General features: G+C 40.7%; 1 protein-coding gene across 1 annotated transcript in view; it reads left to right on the top strand.

Moving 5' to 3' along the window:
• Positions 1-9,947: 9,947 nt before the first annotated feature.
• Positions 9,948-21,600, top strand: part of ABHD5 (abhydrolase domain containing 5, lysophosphatidic acid acyltransferase) — a 34,402-nt gene continuing 22,749 nt past the window's right edge. The window contains exon 1 of the mRNA XM_072793565.1: positions 9,948-10,136. Within this exon, the coding sequence (XP_072649666.1) occupies positions 10,090-10,136 (47 nt within the window). The 5' untranslated portion in view covers positions 9,948-10,089. The remainder of the gene's footprint in view (positions 10,137-21,600) is intronic.

Genomic DNA, 21,600 nt, shown 5'->3' on the forward strand with positions numbered 1-21,600 from the left:
TAACTCAAAAGGAATCTTAATGTAACATGAAAATCATAAAGCTTTTAGAAACGGACAAAGGAGAAAATCTTTGGGACCTCAGGTTAGGCAAAGAGTTCTTAGACAACATCAAAGCATAAGCCCATTAAAAAATTAATACATTGGATTTCATTAAATTAAAAACTTTGTTTGCAAAAAGCCCAGGTGAAGAGGATGAGAAGACAAGCTGCCTGTGGGAGAAAATATTTGCAGACCATTTATCTGACAAAGAACTAGTTATCTAGAAAAGACAAAATGTTCTTAAAACTCAACAGTTAGGAAATGTGCAAGAGATATGAACAGACATTTCATTGAAAAGGATATACAAATGGCAAATAAGCATGTGAAAAGATGCTCAATATCACTAGTCATCAGGGAAATGCAAATTAAAACCACAATGGGGCATCACTTCACACCTATCACACCTATCCGAAAGATTAACATTTTTTATTTTAATAAAAAACTGTCAACAACAAATGCTAGTGAGGATGTGAAGAAAGTACTTCAATTACATTTTGCTAGTGGGAACGGAAAAATGGTGTAGCCACTCTGGAAAATAGTCTGGCAGTTTCTTTTCTTTTTTTTTTTTTTAAGATTTTATTTATTTATTCACAGAGACAGAGAGAGAGAGAGAGAGAGGCAGAGGGAGAAGCAGGCTCCATGCAGGGAGCCTGATGTGGGACTTGATCCCGAGTCTCCAGGATCACACCCCAGGCTGCAGGCAGTGCCAAACCACTGCACCACCGGGGCTGCCCTAGTCTTGACAGTTTGTGAAAAGACTAAATATGCAATTATTGTGTGACTTGGCAATTGCATCATTATCTCAGAAAAATTAAAACTTCACACAAAACTTTATATGAATGTTTATGGCAGATTTATTTGTAAGATCTCCAAGCTGGAAATAACCCAGATGTCCTTCAATAGATGAATAGTTAAACAAATGGTGATATATCCAAACATGAAATGCTATTCAGCTATAAACAAATTTTAAAAAGGTGACTACATTAATATTTCTCCAGAGAATTATGCTGAGAGAAACAAGTCAATCTCCAAAGGTAATATATTGTGTTATTCCATTTCCATAAGTTTCTTGAAGTGATAGAACTATAGAGGCAAGATAGTGGATGCCAGAGATCAAGGATGGAGGGGTACTGTGTGTGTGCAGGAAGGAAGTGGGTGTGGCTACAAAGGAGCAACTTCAGAGATCCTTGTAATGATGGAAATGTTCTATATATTTATTATATCAGTGTTAATATTCTGGTTGTGATATTGTTCTATATAGTTCTGCATGATGTTACCACAAGAGAAAACTGGTAAAGGATTCGTGGGAACTCTCCATATTGTTACGACTGCATGTAAACCTGCAATTATCTCAAATCTAGAAAGTGAAAAAAATCTTGAACTCTATAAATCAGCTACTTAATTTAGTAAATGAAATAGCAGCATCACATTTTGGTGGGGCAAAGGGTTATCACTATAGGAAGCAAAGGTAATCAATTATCTCTTGCTACATAACAAAGTACCTCAAAATATAGGGATGGATGGATTTATTTATCTATCTATCTATTTATTAAATATAGGGATTTAAAAAACCACCATTTCAGGATTCCTGGGTGGCTCAGTGGTTGAGCGTCTGCCTTAGGCTCAGGTCACGATCCCGAGCCCTGGTATCGAGTCCCCTATCCCGCTCCCCGCAAGAAGCCTGCTTTCTCCCTTTGCCTGTCTCTGCCTTTCTGTCTTTCATGAATAAATAAATAAAATCCTAAAAAAAATAAAAAACAACCACCATTTTGTTTTCATCATCCCCTGGGGGAGGAATTTAAACTTATCTTTTTTTTTAATTTTAATTCATGACACAGCGAGAGAGGCAGAGGGAGAAGCAGGCTCCATGCGGGAGCCCGACGTGGGACTCCATCCCGGCTGCCCTAAACTTATCTTTCTAAAGATGATTAAAGGTACTTTTAATCCACCTGGTTTGGGTTCGTGTCATTCACTCAGCTGCATTCAGTGGAGACTGCCCTGCAAATCTTAGCAGTGTGGAGCTTGCGTACGCAGCTGCGCGTCTCCCGGTGCTCAGACTTTCAACAGGAATTATTATGAATTGCTAACTGTTGGGCTGGCGAGCCTGGGGACCTGGAAACGGCGGAGCGGAGCCGAGGCCAGCAACCTCCCAATAGGCCGCCTCGCCGCCCTGCCAACTTGGCCTGCGAAGACCCGGGACCCTTGCCCCAACCGGAGCGCCGCCCTGCCCCCACCTTCCCGCGGGAAACTCTTTACAGACCCCCTGCGGCTTGCCTGGGCGACTTCCCGGGCTCCCCCCATCCCCCGCTCCGAGGCCCCAGGCCCGGGAGCCGCCGGGAGCATCCCCGTAAAGCACTCTCCAACCTACCGCCTGGCCCTGCTGGATTTTAATTTCTCCGCCGCTCATTTGGGAAAAACCTAACAATAAACACTGAAGCTACTGATCCCTTTTAAGTTCCAGCCTTGGAAATTATAGCATCACTTCTGCCACATTTCAGTGGTCAAAACGAATCACAGCTCAGACTGCAGGGAAAATAGACTCCAATTTTCAATGTGAGAGGCAGTGAAGAATTTATGACCATCTTATTCCACCACTCAGGGCGATTATTTAATTATTAAAAAAATACTTTTCTTTGTAGGAAGTTTTAAAAAATTATATATTCAAGTTTTTAAAAATGAATATTTTGTTCAAGTTACTTATTTTATTGTGTCAGTGTTGAAGGAACAGAGGACTAGCTGGGGACAAAGCACAAGCTGGAGCAGCACATTGACAAGTTTTTTTTTTTTTTTTAATTGGAGTTCAATTTGCCAAGATATAGCATAACACCCAGTGCTCATCCCATCAAGTGCCCCTCCTTAGTGCCCATCCTTGAAACAGGCAGAGGGACATTCTTCTATGGACTCAACTGCCTCAATGTTCATACTTTGCTAAGGGCAAAAGACATTCTTAGTCCGACCCTTTATTTATAAGTCTACTTTAACATAAAAATTCCTTTAGAAATTTGCTTTATTTCTAAATCCCCGAGACACATATTGGCAATCATCCTCCAAGCACATGGCCCACTGATATACATCTGAAGAGTCTCATGACTCAGGTTTTATTAGATGGTAATAAGTGACCTTTTCCCAACAATAGCCAGCCCCCTCAAGGTCCTGGAAACCTTGCTCCCAAAATTCCTGAGAAAGTATGCTCTCCCCAAACTCCTCCCAACTCCCAGGTATATAATGAGTCACTACTCACAGGCCTGGGGCAGCAGCTCTTCCTCCCCACAGGTCCTGTCTCTGTGCTTCAATAAAACCACCATTTTGCACCAGAGACATCTCAAAAATTCTTTCTTGGTCGTAGGCTCCAGACCTCACCCCACCAACCTCACCTATACTCCAAAACCTCATCATCAGTTTTTGGCAAGTTATGTTCTCTGAATATCTTGTCTTATTTCATCTAAGTCGTCAAATTCATTGGCATAAAGCTATTTACAATATTGCCTCATTATCATCGTAATGTTGGTAGGATCTGTGGTCACCATCCACTTTTCCAAACCTGATAGTCTTCTTTTGTGCTTTTTTCCCCCCCGATTAGCTAGGAGTTTATCAATTTTATTAGTCTCAAGAACCAACTTTTGGCTCATATTTCATAGACTTTGCTTTTTCTACATATCAATATGTGTTAGATAGCTTTCCAAATTAGTTCATATAGGTTTACCTCATTTTTATTAATTGCTGTCATGGTATTTTATATTATGGGGGTACCAGAATTTATTTAATCATGGGCATTCCTATTAATTTTTTTCTTTCTTTCCTTTTCTTTTTGCTATGATAATACTGAAGGAAACATCCTTTTATATGTCTCTCTGTGCACATGAGAAAGGCCTGATTGCCAGAAATTAAAATTGCTGGGTCAGAGGGTACATTAATTTTACATTTTCAGACAGGTAAATTCCAATCAACTGGCACTCCCATGGACTGGGCAGAAGTACTCCCCATTGATCCAGGCTCTTGCCGATATTTAGCAACATGAAGCTTTTTCATTTTTGTTATCATGGTGTGAATTTCCATTCCCTTGATCTCAGGCATCTTGTGCCTGTTTATGGCTTGAGGGTTTTTAAAGAAGGATTTTTAAAATCTATTTTCTATTTTTAAATTATTTTCTCATATATTGAAGATACTAAACCTATGTCTGTTTCACATTTTTGCATTGTGTCTTTTTTTTTTTTTTTCACAGAGATTCTAAATTTTGAAGTGGTTATATTACTTACCTTTTTCCTTTATGGCCTGGCATTTGTATCTTGCTAAAGGAAGCCTTTTATCTGCTTCCAAAGAGTTAAACTGATATTCATTGGCTAGTCAGTCTCAAGTCTCTGGAGGGAAGTTCTACCACTGAGTTCTAGAATCCAGTCCTTAGGGGACCACACCCCTCTTCCCTAACCCCACTGTGGTAGAGTTCTTCATTATTAATTAGTCCTTCACTCCAAATTTTAACATCTATAACATCTTCCCCCTCATCAATCCCCTCCTTCCATACACATCTTGAAAACAAGTTGGAACCATAAAATGCCAGAGGGAATGTAGAAAATCATCCAGTTTCAACTCTCATTTTCATAGATGAGGAGTATAAGATCTAGACCTTACTGTCCAACATGGTACCATTTAGTTAAAATAAAAAATTCAGTCACACTAGCCAAATTTCAAATGCTCTATAGCTACATGTGGCTCATGGCTACATGACTAGACAATGGAATTTAAAATATTTCTATCATTATAAAAGGTCTAGTGGTTGTTTTAGAGCTTTATTATTTAAAGGGTGATGTGCAAGACCATAGGCATCACTGGGAGCTGATTAGAAATAGAGAATCTCTATTAATTAATAATCAGGCCCCATACAAGACCCAAATTAGAATCTGCAATTTAGCAATATCCCCCCAAAATTTGCATGCAGATTAGAGTCTGAAAAACCCTCATCATGTGATTTTTCCCCCCAAGGTCATACAGTTGGTGTCCCAGCCCTTCCTTTGATCCAAGTATCATTTTTCCATACTATGCCATGTCCTTCCTTTTTCTGTTTTTAAGATTTTATTTATTTATTTGAGAGAGAGAGAGAGAGAGAGTGCGCGAGTGTCAGTAGGGCCACAGGGGCTTGAGAGGGGCAGAGGGAGAGAGAGAGAGAGGGAAAAAGAGAGAGAGAGAGAAAGAGAGAAAATCTCAGGCAGACTCTATACTGTGCACAGAGCCCGACAAAGGGCTGCATGGCATGACTTGAGAGCATGACCTGAACTGAAATCAAGAGTTGGGCACCCAAATGCTTGAACCACCTGGGTGCCTCTATCCCATCCTTCTTTTTATCTTCCTACCATACTTACTTTATGACTTTAACTGCAGCACTTTATAAGCATTTATAGGTCAGTCAGGCCATTGAAGCCCTCAGAAAAACCTCCATGCCTCAGCGGTTGGTAAGTGCTTGCTTGACAGATTTCTGTTAAAGGCCCAGATCCCTATGATCACATTTTCCCTAAAAATAATAAAATAAAATAAAATAAAATAAAATAAAATAAAATAAAATAAAATAAAATAAAATAAAATAAAATAAAATAAAATGAAAAATCCCTATTAGGATTAAAACCAATCTTGGAACCAATGGGGCACTAGTCATTAATCTGTATGGTAAACTTAGTCTTGGTGATATAATGGCTGTGCCATGTTTAGTTTTCTGGACTCCACAGCTCTGGGGAATAGCATGCAGAGCAGGCCATGTACTTGCCTTAAAAGTGTCACAATCTGATTCCACACAAATCTTAAGATTATTTGTTCCAACTCTCTGAAGAAAGTCCATGGTAGTTTGATAGGGATTGCATTAAATGTGTAAACTGCCCTGGTAGCATGGACATTTTCACAATATTAATTCTTCCAATCCATGAGCACGGAATGTTTTTCCAGCTCTTTGTGTCTTCCTCAATTTCTTTCAGAAGTGTTCTGTAGTTTTTAGGGTATAGACCCTTTACCTCTTTGGTTAGGTTTATTCCTAGGGATCTTATGCTTTTGGGTGCAATTGTGAATGGGATTGACTCTTCAATTTCTCCTTCTTCAGTCTCATTGTTAGTGTATAGAAACGCCACTGATTTCTGGGCATTGATTATATCTTGCCACACTGCCGAATTGCTGTATGAGTTCTAGCAATCTTGGGGTGGAGTCTTTTGGGTTTTCTATGGACAGTATCATGTCATCTGCAAAGAGGGAGTTTGACTTCTTCCTTGCCAATTTGAATGCCTTTTATTTCTTTTTGTTGCCTGATTGCTGAGGCTAGGACTTCCAGTACTATGTTGAATAGCAGTGGTGAGAGTGGACATCCCTGTCGTGTTCCTGATCTTAGGGGAAAGGCTCCCAGTGTTTCCCCACTGAGAAGGATATTTGCTGTGGGCTTTTCATAGATGGCTTTTAAGATGCTGAGGAATGTTCCCTCTATCCCTACACTCTGAAGAGTTGGGATCAGGAATGGATGCTGTATTTTGTCAGATGCTTTCTCTGCATCTATTGAGAGGATCTATGGTTCTTGTTTTTTCTCTTGTGGATGTGATCTATCACATTGATTACTTTATGAGTGTTGAACCAACGTTGTATCCCGGGGATAAATCCTACTTGGTCATGGTGAATAATCTTTTTAATGTACTGTTGGATCCTATTGGCTAGTATCTTGTTGAGAATTTTTGCATCCATGTTCATCAGGGATATTGGTCTATAATTCTCCTTTTGGGTGGGGTCTTTGTCTGGTTTTGGAATTAAGGTGATTCTCCTGATAGAACGAGTTTGAAAGTATTCCATCCCTTTCTATCTTTTGGAACAGAATAGTAGTAGTAGTAGTAGTAGTAGTAGTAGTAGTAGAATAGGTATTGTTTCTTCTTTAAACGTTTGATAGAATTCCCCTGGGAAGCCATCTGGCCCTGGACTTTTGTGTCTTGGGAGGTTTTTGATGACTGCTTCAATTTCCTCCCTGGTTATTGGCCTGTTCAGGTTTTCTATTTCTTCCTGTTCCAGTTTTGGCAATTTGTGGTTTCCCTGAATAGCCAGGGGAATACTGAAAAAGAAAACCAGAGCTGGGGGCAAAACAATGCTGGATTTCGAGTTGTACTACAAAGCTGTGATCATCAAGACAGTGTGGTACTGGCACAAAAACAGACACATAGATCAATGGAACAGAATAGAGAATCCAGAAATGGGCCCTCAACTCTATGGTCAACTCATCTTTGACAGCAGGAAACAATATCCACTGGAAAAAGGACAGTCTCTTCAATACATGGTGCTGAGAAAACGGGACAGCCACATGCAGAAGAATGAAACTAGACCATTCTCTTATACCATACACAAAGATAAACTCAAAATGGATGAAAGTTCTAAATGTGAGACAGAATCCATCAAAATCCTAGAAGAGAACATAGGCAACACCCTTTTTGAACTTGGCCACAGCAACTTCTTGCAAGATACATCTATGAAGGCAAGGGAAACAAAAGCAAAAATGAACTTTTGGGACTTAATCAAGATAAAAAGCTTCTGCACAGCAAAAGAAACTGTCAACAAAAATAAAAGACAACCCACAGAATGGGAGAAGATATTTGTAAATGACATATCAGATAAAGGGCTAGTATCCAAGATATATAAAGAACTTATTAAACTCAACACTCAAGAAACAAACAATCCAATCATGAAATTGGCAAAAGACATGAACAGAAATTTCACCAAAGAAGACACACACATGGCCAACAAGCACATGAGAATATGTTCTGCATCACTTGCTATCAGGGAAATACAAATCAAAACCACAATGAGATACCATCTCACACCAGTGAGAATGGTGAAAATGAACAAGACAGGAAACAACAAATGTTGGAGAGGATGTGGAGAAAGGGGAACCCTCTTGCACTGTTGGTGGGAATGTGAACCGGTATAGCCACTCAGGAAAACTGTGTGGAGGTTCCTCAAAGAGTTAAAAATAGAGCTACCCTATGACCGAGTAATTGCACTACTGGGGATATACCCCAAAGATAAAGATGTAGTGAAACGCCGGGACACCTGCACCCCTATGTTTATAGCAGCAATGTCCACAATAGCCAAATTGTGGAAGGAGCCTCAATGTCCTTCAACAGATGAATGGATAAAGAGGATGTGGTCTATGTATACAATGGAATATTCCTCAGCCATTAGAAAGGACAAATACTGACCACCTGCTTCCACGTGGATGGAACTGGAGGGTATTATGTTGAGTGAAGGAAGTCAATTGGAGAAGGACAATCATTACATGGTTTCACTCATATGGGGAATATAAAAAATAGTGAAAGGGATTATAGGGGAAGGAGAGAAAATGAGTGGGAAAAATCAGGGCCCTCCTGCCCTCTGGCTGCCCCCGGGATGGACGGGCTGGTGGAAGGCCAGAGTGTCCCCGGTGACTGCAGCTCCACTCGCAGGTGACAGAACATGAGAGACTCCTAACTCTGGGAAATGAACAAGGGGTAGTGGAAGCAGAGTTGTGCAGGGGAATGGGGTGACTGGGTGACAGGCACTTGACGGATGAGCACTGGGTTATGCTATATATTGGCAAATCGAATTCCAATAAAAAAAAAAAGGCATCACAACCTGACTACCTGATAGGAGAGTCAGCTGGTGATCTTCCAACACAGGCACTCTCACTCAAGGTAATTGGATGGTAGGTCACCAAAAGGAAGTGGATTTGGAAATAGGGCACCAGGTTGTACTAGAACTTTGGGAGATCGGGTCTCAGACCTTTTCAATACATTGTTTCTTAGCAGAGTGGACACATAATAGGCAGTAGGTAAGAATGATGAATGGTACTGAAGGGAAGGAAAAATTCTTCTGTACCTTCAAGGTCTTCCAAATGGACTAAGAACTAAATTTACATGAGACAGATTAACAGGAGAAAAAAAATCCAACGTTTTATTATGTGAGCAGAGGCTCAATAATGAAACCGAGACCTTAAGAAATGACCAAGGCAGGCAGTTTTTATAGTTTTCAGAGTAAAAAAAAGTATAACTGAAGAATTGACAGGATATAGAAAACTTAACTTTGGAAGCTTCAATTAGTGGGGAATTCCTAACAGAACTTGGGCTAGAGTAGTAAAATAGTAAAAAGTAGCTAGGGTTGTTTATAAAGTCTTCTTGGCTCTAAGTTTCCCATCTTTGATGATAAGCCTGTCTCATTACCTCCTGGTACAGAGAGAGCATCTATCACATGGAGATTTATTTCCTGTTTTCAGGGGACAGAGGAGGGTCTGAATGTCCTTCCTACATAGATTGTCTCTTCAACAGCTTTTATTTAAAATCATCAATATGCCCAAGTGGCACATTTTGGGGCAGCCTTCGTGGCCCCTACCGTAGGTCAAGAATGCTGACAGTTATATCAGTGACCCCCCTCCAGAACTCTGGCTTTCTGTCTCTGCCTGCACCCAGCGCGGGGCTCAAGGAGCTGCTGGCTCTGGCCACCCCTGTAAGCCCCGCCCGTCAGGCAACACTGGCTGACTGCAGAGCCCTGCGCCCTCCGCCCTCTGGCTGCCCCCGGGACGGACCGGCTGGTGGAAGGCCTGAGCGCCCTCGGGGACCGCAGCTCCACTCGCAGGTGCAGCGTCTATGGGATACCAGCTTAACTTGCAGGGAAGGCCGCGCCTCAGTCCAGGGCGCTGCCAGCACGCTTGCCCCGTTCCCAGCACCCCCAGTGCACATCAGCGTTTGATGCGTGGAGACGGTCATTCCTGAAATCAGTTACTACCCAACCCTGCCAGGTGGCGCTTCCCCACTTGTGGCCGGACAGACCCACGCAGCGCCCAGGCTGGAGCGCGCTGGGCAGGGGGCGCATGCGCAGCTGGGGGCCGTAGGTGGCGAGGGCCGGGCACGCGCACGGGCGCGCACGCGCGCCGCCGCCTCAGGCGATGGGGGGAGGGCGACGCAAGCGCGGGCAGCGGCGGCCTTAAGGGCGGCGGCGGGTCCCGGCGTCCCAGTCGGCCTGTCAGCCGGCTTAGAGGCGTAGTCCGGCGCTCGCGCGGCGACGGCGGCTATGGCGGCGGAGGAGGAGGAGGTGGACTCAGCGGACACCTGCGAGAGGTGAGTGCAGCCGGGCCGGCCCCACAGGCCGGGCCGGGCCGGGCGCCGCCGCCGCCGCCGCCGCCGCCGCCGCCGCCTGTCGGTGGTTCAGCCCCGCGTGAGACCGCGCTCGCCCGGCGGACGCCTCGACCCGGCTCCATCCTCGCCGGCGGCCCTCAGCGCCGAGACCCGGGGTGTGCGGCTCCGGCCCGGCCGCGCGGACGGCCGCCGCGCTGTGGGGGGTCTCCGCGGGCGGGGGCGGGGGCGGGGCCGACCCCCCCGGGCTCGCCCCCCGGGACCCTGGGACCCTGCCTGGCCCCGGTCGGCCCCTGCCTGCCTCGAGCAGGGGGAACGGCTCGGTCCTGCCTGACCCGGACGAGTGCGCCCCGGAGCAGAGCCGCGGAGCCTGGAGGAAGGGGCGGCGCTTCTCTGGGCGGGAGGAGATGGAGAGCCCGAGGCCCCCGCGGACGGTGCCGGGGCTGGGGGCGACCAGGGCAGGGGGCCGGGGCTTTCGGGAGCCCTGTGATGTGTAGAAGCTCGATAGAAAGTTAGAATGAATAACCGTTTAGAGACCTTTCTTTGCTTCCAAGTGTCCTGGCGTTACCGGAGAGGTGTGGGTGGGGGTGGGGGGGCGCCTGAGAACATGTGTATGTGTACAAAACTGGATGGAATTTGGAGGATAGATGTCCAACATGAAACTTTTTAATGTGCAGATATACTAAGTTTAAATTCTTTTCCACTTGCACCTGACTTCAAGCCCTTGTCAGGAAACAGAAATTAACGGAAAATCAAATTACGAATGTTATTGCTATATTTCTCAAGGCTAGTCATTTCTTTAGGTAAGTAAACTTTTATGTTTCTGAATATATGCTTACTATTTTGGTAACAATTCTACTTCAACTGTCTGAAGAAACTTGCATATGAAACAGCCTAGATGATGGAAGGTAGTATGGAGTTCGGTGAGACAGTTGTATCTGGAAAGGTGTGTGTGGGGTGACAGTTTTGAAATATTAGAGAATAGGTTCTTCCCTTCAAGTCTGTTTACATTATGCATGGGTCCATTGTTTTGGTTTGTTGATGAACTTCCTTGAGGTAAGATGTTGAATGTCCTCATGTGGACACCAGTAGGGGCCTAACTGGTAGCTTGTTCCCATCAAGTTTGTCATAACATTTTTTTGTTCTTTCTGAAACTGCTTTTAGGTAGATTCTTTGGTCTCCACATTGTTGTGGAACCTGGGAGTCCAGGGCATGACTGAAAGGAATTTGTGGATTGGGTGATATACACAGATCATTGGGGACAGACTATAAAAAATATGTTTGGCAGCTGACCAGCCATAGTCTCATGACAGAGGTGGGCCTCCCACTCTTGGCAGTATACTTGAGCAATGTCCAGTGTCTGTATCAGTATAGTCTTCTGAACTGTACCAAGCAGGTGAGCAAGTACCTTCTCCTCCTAGGTGCTCCCTAAATGTGTTTATATATATATATATATATTTAAATGTGTTTATATTAAACCTAAGGTCAATCCTGTGTGCACAGTATTACTGTCCATTTTTCGTTTGCTACTGAAAGGGCTCCCAGCACTCCACTAGCAAGGGGAAGAGCTGGGTTGGAACTCCCCAGGTGACTAGATTTAATGCCCTCACACATATCTCTGCTGTCTCTCAGTAGGACTGGGACTCATGTGGGATGTTTGGTTCTTGTTTCCTTACTATACTGACACTTTGTTATTTAATCCATGCATTGACACAGAGTTGTTGTTGTTGTTGTTGTTTTAAGACCTTATTTATTTATTCATGAGAGACACAGAGGGAGAGAGAGAGGCAGAGATACAGGCAGAGGGAGAAGCAGGCTCCATGCAGGGAGCGCAACGTGGGACTTGATCCCCAGTCTCCAGGGTCACAGCCTGGGCCAAAGGCGGCCCTAAACCACTGGACCACCGGGGCTGCCCTTGTTTTTTAATTTGATTAATCAACGATAGAACTATCCCAAGAGCCAGTGTAGGTTGTGGTGAAACAGGTCTTGACTCAAAGTTCAAAGTTCCCTATCTTAAGACATTTCAGATTTAGATTAGGAATAGACATTAACAAAGGAAACAATTATAAAATGGTCATGGGAAAGCTTTTTGGCACATGATTCTTGTTTTTTTAATTTGTGACTTTCTTAGTGAAAACAGACAGGCCTAGAAGCCATTGGCTTTCAACATCTAACCCTTTTCCGTTGCAATACAGTTGAGAAAGCTAAATGTAATAAGAATAGGGTAGACTTCTGTGAATTGCTGCAAGGTTGTCCCAGAGAATGATTATATATGAGTTGAGTTTAGAGCAAAGCTGCCACAGAATTGCTCAGTTGCAAAGCAGACAGTAAAATAGGTGGTTTGCAGTGTGTTGGAATTGGCTTGTACTGGCAACCACTGCTAAATTTTCAGGAATTTTGCCAACTTTTGGCAGCTTGAAATCAGCCATGGTGGTGGTATTTACATCATGGAAATCATAAAATGCTATAAATAAAGGATTTTTTTCCCTCCTTCTCCTCCAATGGGTTTACTAGCCACTTATTGGATTTACATTAGAATTTGACTCTAGTCTTTTGCCTTGTAGGTGGGATAGTGGATTTTGCTGTCTTTTAAAAGACTGCTGAGATCAATGACTTCTCTCTGTTGCCATCTCTTCTTCTTAAATCCTTGCTACATGACTTCTTAAAACTCAGCATTTCTCAATGACATATCTCAGGGGGCTTTTATTATTCTGGGTACTTATCTTTCTTGGATCTTTCTCAATGTTTGACACTGTAAAGATAGCTTCTTCTTATTGAAATTCTTACCAGACATTGTAGCTCTTTAAGACACTTTGCTGCATGCCTTACCTCAGACCTCTAGTCACTTTTATTAGGTTCTCTTCTTTTTCTCATTCTGTAAATGTCATGATTCTCCAAGATTCTATCTTCCCCTTTCATCTGTATTTTCATATTTTGTCTTGTTTACTTATACTCCTTGAAGCATCTTTTCTTTTTTTTTTTTAATTTATTTTTTATTGGTGTACAATTTACTAACATACAGAATAACCCCCAGTGCCCGTCACCCATTCACTCTTGAAGCATCTTTTCTGTGGAGAAAACTGAAATCTCATCCTCATGATGAAGCCCTCTTTAGTACTCTTAGTGATGTTTCTAATTCTTTGTGGGATGTTTACACCTCATTCCTCAAATGTAACATGTCCAGACTAGGATGTTACTTTTATGTTTCTTTCCCTGAACTAAACAATATAAAAAATCCAGTTCTTCCTCTTGATTTTCCTATTTTCATTTGGCTGCTTCTGTTCTTCAGAGCATCTAGGTTCAGAACTGTGGCCTGATCTTTCGACTGCCCCCTTTCATCTTTGTCGCCCAGAATACCGAATCTACCAAGTTGAGTAGATTCTAAGTACATCAGCTTTCCATTTTCATTGTCTCCTGGAAACCACCTGTATCAGACCATTCATATTCCCTTTTCTGGATTATAGAAGGCTTTAGTAACCCATATTCCAATGCTTTCAACATTGCTATTTCGTCACTTACTTTCATCTCCCCAAGAGGCACGGTCTTGTTTGTAGCACAACCACACCCGGAGGCTTTATTATAGGTGTTCAGCCTGACTTCAAGCCCTTTGCAGGCAGTATGGCTCTTACCTATCTTTGGAGTCTTATTTCCTCCCTATGCACTTGGGCTCTAGCAAAGCTGTCTTTCATTGTTTCCTAAACATTTCCTTGCTAATCTACTATTTCCCCTCAAGGCTTGGTTCACTTTGTCTTCTCTGACCCAAAACAGGCAGTGATCTTCCTTCCCCGAAAGCCTATGGTTATTTTCCTAAACTTTCTTTATGGCAAGCATACCATGTTTTGTAGTATAGCTATTTGTTTTGTCAGCTCATTGAGGTCAAAGCTTTTTACTCAAATATCTGGTAGAGCCTAAAGGGGCTTCATAATTAGTAAGATTCAATAAATGTTTGTTGAATTTCAAAATTGTAAATTTATGGGATCCCTGGGTGGCGCAGTGGTTTGGTGCCTGCCTTTGGCCCAGGGCGCGATCCTGGAGACCCGGGATCGAATCCCACGTCGGGCTCCCAGTGTATGGAGCCTGCTTCTCCCTCTGCCTATGTCTCTGCCTCTCTCTCTCTCTCTCTCTGTGTGTGTGACTATCATAAATAAATAAAGAATTTAAAAAAAATTGTAAATTTATGCTGACACAAGCATTAAGATAAAAAAAGAAAAAGCCTAGTTATTGATTATATGTTTTGCAGCTTTGTAACTTGGTATATTTTCATCTTGAGATACTCAAAGAACGTCAAAAGATATATTCCTAAGACTTCAAAGTTTGAATTTGACTAAGACAACTAAGATCATAAACTTAAGTTATATTGGGGAGGTCGGAAATATGATTCCATTTGTTAACCTTGGATGAACCAACTCATACTTCATTCTTTTGCCTGTTCTCCAAAATGCCAGTCACAGACCAGCAAATGGAGATTTCAGTCCTGTGACAAAGAACTTAACAAATGATTGTAAAGTCTTAGGATGGTCCACTTAATAAAACAACACTGGATAATACATTTAAGAATTACAGATGACTCTGAATGCAATCCTTAATGATTTGACTTATATTATTTATAATAGCCATTCACAAATATTATATTGGTAGGTTTTTAGTCAAACTCATGGTTCTTTAATTCCTCACTCCTGATTGTGAATCATAAAAAATTATGTGGAAAGATGATTTTATTAAAAATTATTATTCAGTTTGAGACTTTGGATTTTTAGTTTTTATTTACCTAGTAGATAAACTTATTTTAGAAGTAATATGAAATGCCACTTGGATTAGTTAAGCAGTGTAAATCTAAAAGTGCACCTGTAGTTTTAAGTATTTTTGATGCTGTGTCTGACTCCAGAATGGTTTATTTACTGTGTATGAGAGAAGGTAGGAAACACCTAGGGAAAAAATATCACCAGCACATGATTCTGTCTAAAATACGGATTCTCCAACTCTGGGTCCTTAAAAATTATAGGTTAGAAATACAGAGGTGAAAAGCTGAAGAATGTGGATTAATGTGTTAAAATATATTAGAGGGCTTGGATTATCATTGATCTGATGGTTAGTGATAATTTGAGTCATGTTATTATTTGTTACTTTTCTAAAATGAAAGGGCATGGGAACGCCTGGGGGACTCAGTGGTTGAGCATCTGCCTTCAGCCCAGTGCGTAATCCCAGGGTCCTGGGGTTGAGTCCGCATCAGTTTCCCCACAGAAGCCTGCTTCTACTTCTGCCTGTATCTCTATGTCTCTCATGAATAAATAAATAAATAAAATCTTTAAAAGAATTTTAAAAAATGAAAGAGCATGTTAGTCACCTAAATTATGGCTATATGAGACATATTCTTTTTGTTTCCTCTTTTCCAAGAATAAGATTTAAAAAACCATTACCGGGATCCCCGGGTGGCGCAGCGGTTTAGCGCCTGCCTTTGGCCCAGGGCGCGATCCTGGAGACCCAGGATCGAATCCCACGTCGGGCTCCCGGTGCATGGAGCCTGCTTCTCCCTCTGCCTGTGTCTCTGCCTCTCTCTCTCTCTCTCTGTGTGACTATCATAAATAAAAATTAAAAAAAAAAATCTTAAAAAAAAAAAAAATAAAAAAATAAAAAAAAAAAAATAAAAAACCATTACCCAGGAGGGAAGACCTTTATTTGCAGAAGTGCGGTAATCCCCAGTTTGGAAGTTTTTAATCATTCATTGGTTGAGGAATTATTTCAGAGGAATATGTATATTCACACCTTTAATTAATTTGGATATTTACAAAAGAAGCAAAACCTCATAGTTTCTCTGAGAGAGAATACTGTACTTAGAGTAGGATAGAGAGCAGTAATAAACAACTTTTTTCTCCTGACAATACCAGTATAGAAATGGAGGTCATTTTAAACTAAATTGTAGTATAATGAAATCCTCTTTACTTATAACCTAATTAGAAATGTTATTTAAGTGGCCAACAGTATGTGGAAATTGGCCAGACTTTTGTATATTTTCTTCAGAAAACTTTGAAACCTGTTTCACAATATTTATAGGTTGTGCAATTCAGGTTTGGTAATACTATAGATAGTCAAATGTCTAAGAGAACAAAACAGGGATTACCAGGAAATTTAGATGTTGTTGGCAATAGGGTATATAAGTACAATGTTATTTAAAAGAAAAAAAGAAAAAAGATTAGGTGGAAAGTTAAGGGAAAAAATTCATTATTTTCTCTCTCAAACTCAGGATACTTAAAATCAGATTCTTAATAAACTCTGTTAATATGTTAAGTACATCTTTTTTGTCTTTGCTTAGAATGCCACCACTAGTGTAGTCTTTCAAAGGTATTTTTCTTTTTTAACTCCAAAGTCTGCTCTCTAAAATGATTCTTTCGCTGTATTTATGACAGACTTAAAAGCAAGTGTCCTTTTATTTGTATTTTGATGAGATGCTTTAGGACTTAGATCCTCAGCCTTGCTGAGAAGTCGGTGCTCAGTGATGGGGCTGTGTAGAAAACCTTTTGGTACACTTTTTTTGATAAGTCTTCCTGTTGCCCTAAATAGATGTAGTCTCTATGGCTTATGGTTTTTTTTTTTTTAATATATATATTTCAGTTGACATATGGGTTGCTTCTGAAATTAGGGCATCAGCAGTAGATGCTGGTGTTTATTATTTGCTTAAATAAAACAGGGGAAGTTAAGTTTTGCTTTGTCTATGTTCCAAAGCTATGAGGAGGCAGTGCTGTATCTTGTTTACTGTTTTGTAGCTGGGCCACATGAATTTAATTTTTTTTAAAGGATTTTATTTATTTATTCATGAAAGACACACAGAGAGAAAGGCAGAGACTAGGCAGAGGGAGAAGCAGGCTCCAGGCAGGGAGCCTGATGTGGGACTCCATCCTGAGACCGAGGATCACGCCCTGAGCCAGGGGCAGGTACTCAACCGCTGAGCCACCCAGGGGTCCCCACATGAATTTAATTTTTACTTTGGATTTTGTACATTAGAAGAATGGTTGGATATCTGACAAGCTTCCGTCTTGAGTCCTTAGGTCCAGTTTTTCACACACTAAGCCTAGGATGTAGAATAACACTGGAGGACACAGGAGATTTTGTGGAAGGGGCTGAAGGCCTGTTTGAAGAGGAGTTTAATTTATCCCAAAGACAGGAGGCGAAGCTGAATGAGTGTTTTGTAGGGTTGAGATTGCAAGCTCAGGTGTGGGAACTTGTGAACAAAGGGTGATCAGGTAAAGGACAGAAAAGATAGACTCCAGCTTTCCTTCTATTTTTTAGAAATGTTCTTTTGAACCAATTATGTGTATGGGACTCAATTGTGTAGAATATCTCTAAGAAAGACATAGAAGACAGTTTTTGTAAAACATTTTCTCATCTGGTTTAGGCAAAACTGATTGGACAGAAATATTATCAAGGTTTAGGAGAAAAGAGGCATATTTATGGTTCCATTGAGTGAAAAGAAAAATATTTTACTATGCTTTGTTAAATATAGATTTTTCAGTTTAAATATACTTCAGAAAAACTCCACTTAAAAACAATTATCTGCTTTGATGAGAAGGTGGTTGTGAAAACCTGAAGAGGGTTAGAGGCTCTTGTGGTTGAAGAGCCCTGATTTTTAGTGTAATGCACTAGACTTGCAAACATGAAAACATTTCTTGCCTTTTCTCTTCGAGTTATGCCCATCACTAGGAGGCAAAATGAATGGACAAGACATCCTATCTTTTGAAAGTTGGTTTTGTGATGAGGGGTAGGCATAATTCCTATATTGCAGGCTGGTATATAACATTTTAAACTCAAGGACCTGTACATAGTAGGTATTCAGAGAATGTAATTTTTTTTTTAAAGACTGAAATGAAGGTTACATTTGTGTTTTCTTTGCCCCAACATGTCTATGATGTCAGTTGGAGCAATAGTAGATTATAGTTCATTTCGCTTTAATTTTTTTTTTTTTTGTACTGACCTCTGATTCTCTCTGGCAAAGAACTGTGCTATGATTTGAGGGATATTTAAGAAAACTGATGAGATTGAGCTGTAAGTAACTTCCTCTCAGCACTAGCTCATATTTTTGTGGCCTAACATAGACTTTGATGACCATTCCTGGTCAGTGACAAAAGAGCTTCAGCTTAATAATGCTTTACTTTTTAAATCGTAAGCTACAAAGATCATGAGATTTTTTAATTGCTTGTTAACTGACTTTTTTCAACAATTGATAAAATGTTGAATGACTGAAAAACTCATTGCTAAAACTTTGAATTGTTTTTCCTTGATTATTTATTTATTTAAAGATTTTATTTATTTATTCATGAGAGATGCAGAGACATAGGCAGAGAGAGAAGCAGGCACCATGCAAGGAGCCCAGGGTAGGACCTGATCCTGGAACTCTGGAATCATGCCCTGAGCCAAAGGCAGATGCTCAACTGCTGAGCCACTCAGGCATTCCTTCCTTGATAATTTATAAATAGCTTTATATAGTTACAAATAGACTAATAATGTTTTCTATTATGTCTATACCTTCAAAATAAGTTCTATGTAACATTTGTAGGGGATGCCAAGGGGTCATATACTCTTACCTGTTAATGTAGAAGGTTTGAAACTAGCATGGAGAACATTTGAAGTGAGCCTGGTTATGATGCAGGCTATTATGTAGCTTCTTTTCCATGTAGGTCTTACAGAATGTGACTTTGTCCTGTGACTTTATCAAGTAAGTCATGACAACCCCTCACACATTTTAAGGAAGGTAGTCACCTGACAAAAAAAAGGGCTTTGAAATCACTCAGAATTGAATTTAAATCTCTACTTGTATCATTTTCTTACTACCTTAATACTCTCACATTTGGTGCTTCACATTTCTGAATTTATTGAGCTGCTGTTATGCATAATACCCAGAGAAATTCTATAGAGCAGGCAAATGTAGGATGAGCCTACAAAGCTTGGAAAAAACTAGATGCTGTGTCGAACTATTCAAACTTAGCACATTTCTCACTCAGCACTTATTCATGTTGTTCTCTGCGGTTATTAGCAGTACCTAACTCAGAAACCTAGGAATCCTCTATTACACGTTCTCTCTATCCAACCAGTTATCAAATGCAGCCTGTTTTACTTTTTTTTTTTTAGCATAAAATTGTATTAGGATGAAATGCTTAAATTTTAAGTGTTCATTTGCTGAATTTTTACATATGCATACATTTGTGTAATCCAATCACCTGTTAAGATAGATGTCACTGTCATTCTGGAAAATTCTCTTTTATCACTCAAGTAATCCACTTGTAGTTCATGGTAGCCAGTATATTTCAGATGAAGCAATAACTTTATTTATAACATCAACATATAGTAATATGCATTGTTGAACACAGAGGCCTTACCTTTAAGGACTCTTACAGTTGGGTGAGGATATTGATGAGTAAGTAAGAATGTTGTAATACAACTTGGGAAGGAAGAGAGAGAATAGAGCTTGACAATTGGGTGCTATCCTACCACCTGATCCAGTTTGGGTATGTGGCAACAGGGAAATGAAATCCAATCTGAGTTAGTAAGAGGTGTAATGGATGATGGAAAGAAGGGGAGAAGCAATAGAGCAGGAATGTTACATGGCTAGAAAACAGAGAATAAGAGTGACAAGATGATATTACAATGTCAAGTAAAATGTTGGAACAGGGCTGGGTTTCCTATTGTCGGTCAACTAGAAGTAGCCTTACCTTTGAGGTAAGGAGTGATGCAAAATGACAATTCTTTGTCAATTTCTATTTCTGAATTTCTATTTCTGAAGTACTTCTCAACCTTAGTTAAAACTCTCATTTAGGGAATACTAATTAACACAACATAATTTTAGTAAATTATTTTGTTGTCATCAGTATAATGTCAACTACCATTTATTGAATGCTTAAAATATTTTATCTTGGAATTTCCATACTCCATGCTTCATATTTGTGGTAATGGTCCCCAAAGATAATGGTCTCCAAAGATGTGTCCATTTTTTAGTTCTCAGAACCTGTATTACTTTATATGGCAAAGATTTTGCAGACTTCCAATTTAACCAATTGAATTAGAAACTCTGAGAAACAGGATTATCTGGGTAAGCCCTAAATGGAATCACTGGTGATTCTATAAGATAGAGGCAAAGGGTGTTTACGGACAGGTAGAAGAGAAGTCTCACAGAAGGCAGTGAGGTAATGGACACAAATAACTAGAGTGACCCTGCCACGAGAAAGAATGTCAGTAGCCACCAGAACCCAGAAGAAGGCAGGGAATGAATTTTCCGCTAGAGTTTCTGATGGGAGTATAGCCCTGAATAAACTTCTGTTGTTTTAAACTACCAAGTTTGTGGTAATTTGTTACAGCAGTCACTGGAAACAATGCACTTGTTATCTCAGAACACACATTATGCACTTCCTTATACGCAGGTGCTCATGTCCTTTCTTTCACTGGGGATGCCTGAGCTACCTACCACACTACCTTTTGAAATAATATCCTATTCATTGTATGATGATTCAGCTCAAAAGCCACTCCCTAATGCCCTTAAGAAGAACTAATCACTCTTACCTCTATTTGATAATTGATACATCCCAAGTGATTAAAATAGTTCTTCACAGACGGTAAGTGCTCAATAAATACTTGTGGAATGAGCTAATTACATCATGTAATATAGTTGCTGGGTCACCTGTTCCCTCCCTTAGATTTTTTCCCCCCCCTTTCATATAACATTGTAGAAGTTTAAGGCATATAACTATATTGATTTGATGTATTTTAATACCATTTATATGCTGCAGTATGGTTATGATTTAGCTAACACCTCTATTACATCACATAATTACCGTTTCTTTTTATGGTGAGAACATTTAAGATCTGGTCTCTTAGTTTTGAAGTATACAGTGTTACAGACCATAATCACTATGCTGTGCTTTAGATCTCCAGAATTTACTTCTTTTCTCATTATAAGTTGGTATTCTTTAGCCTGTCTTATTTTTAAATATTCGTTGGTTTATCTTCTTGTCTCCATCTCTGTTGCCAAAGCCTTGGTTCAGGGCCATACCTATCATCTGAAATCTACAGTAGTTTATTTTTCTTCCTCCTCAGATTCATTTTCTCTTTCATCAGAAAGCTGTCACTTTAAATACTCCTGGTCAGCTGCTAAACCCTTGCTAGCCCTTGATAACTCCATATTATCCCAGATTGTTAGGATAAGCATGTGATCTGCCGCTGCCAGACCAGGAATTAAATACTCATTCTCTCCTTGGTTAGCTACTAGCAGAGCCTGACTGTTCCAGCATCCCCACACATTTCCTTAATTGTTGCCTCAGGCTTACTTCCATATTCTCTTTCTTTTGCTGTCTCCTGCCAATGCCTGGGTCATTCTTTTCATCTACTATTGGTTGGACCCCAGAGATTTTCATTAAGAGTTAACCAGGTCACTCTAGGTAGGTTATACAGAGGCCAGCCTTTTGCA

Source organism: Canis lupus, chromosome 22 (assembly GCF_048164855.1).
Source record: "Canis lupus baileyi chromosome 22, mCanLup2.hap1, whole genome shotgun sequence".
In the NCBI taxonomy this organism is placed as follows: Eukaryota; Metazoa; Chordata; class Mammalia; order Carnivora; family Canidae; genus Canis; species Canis lupus.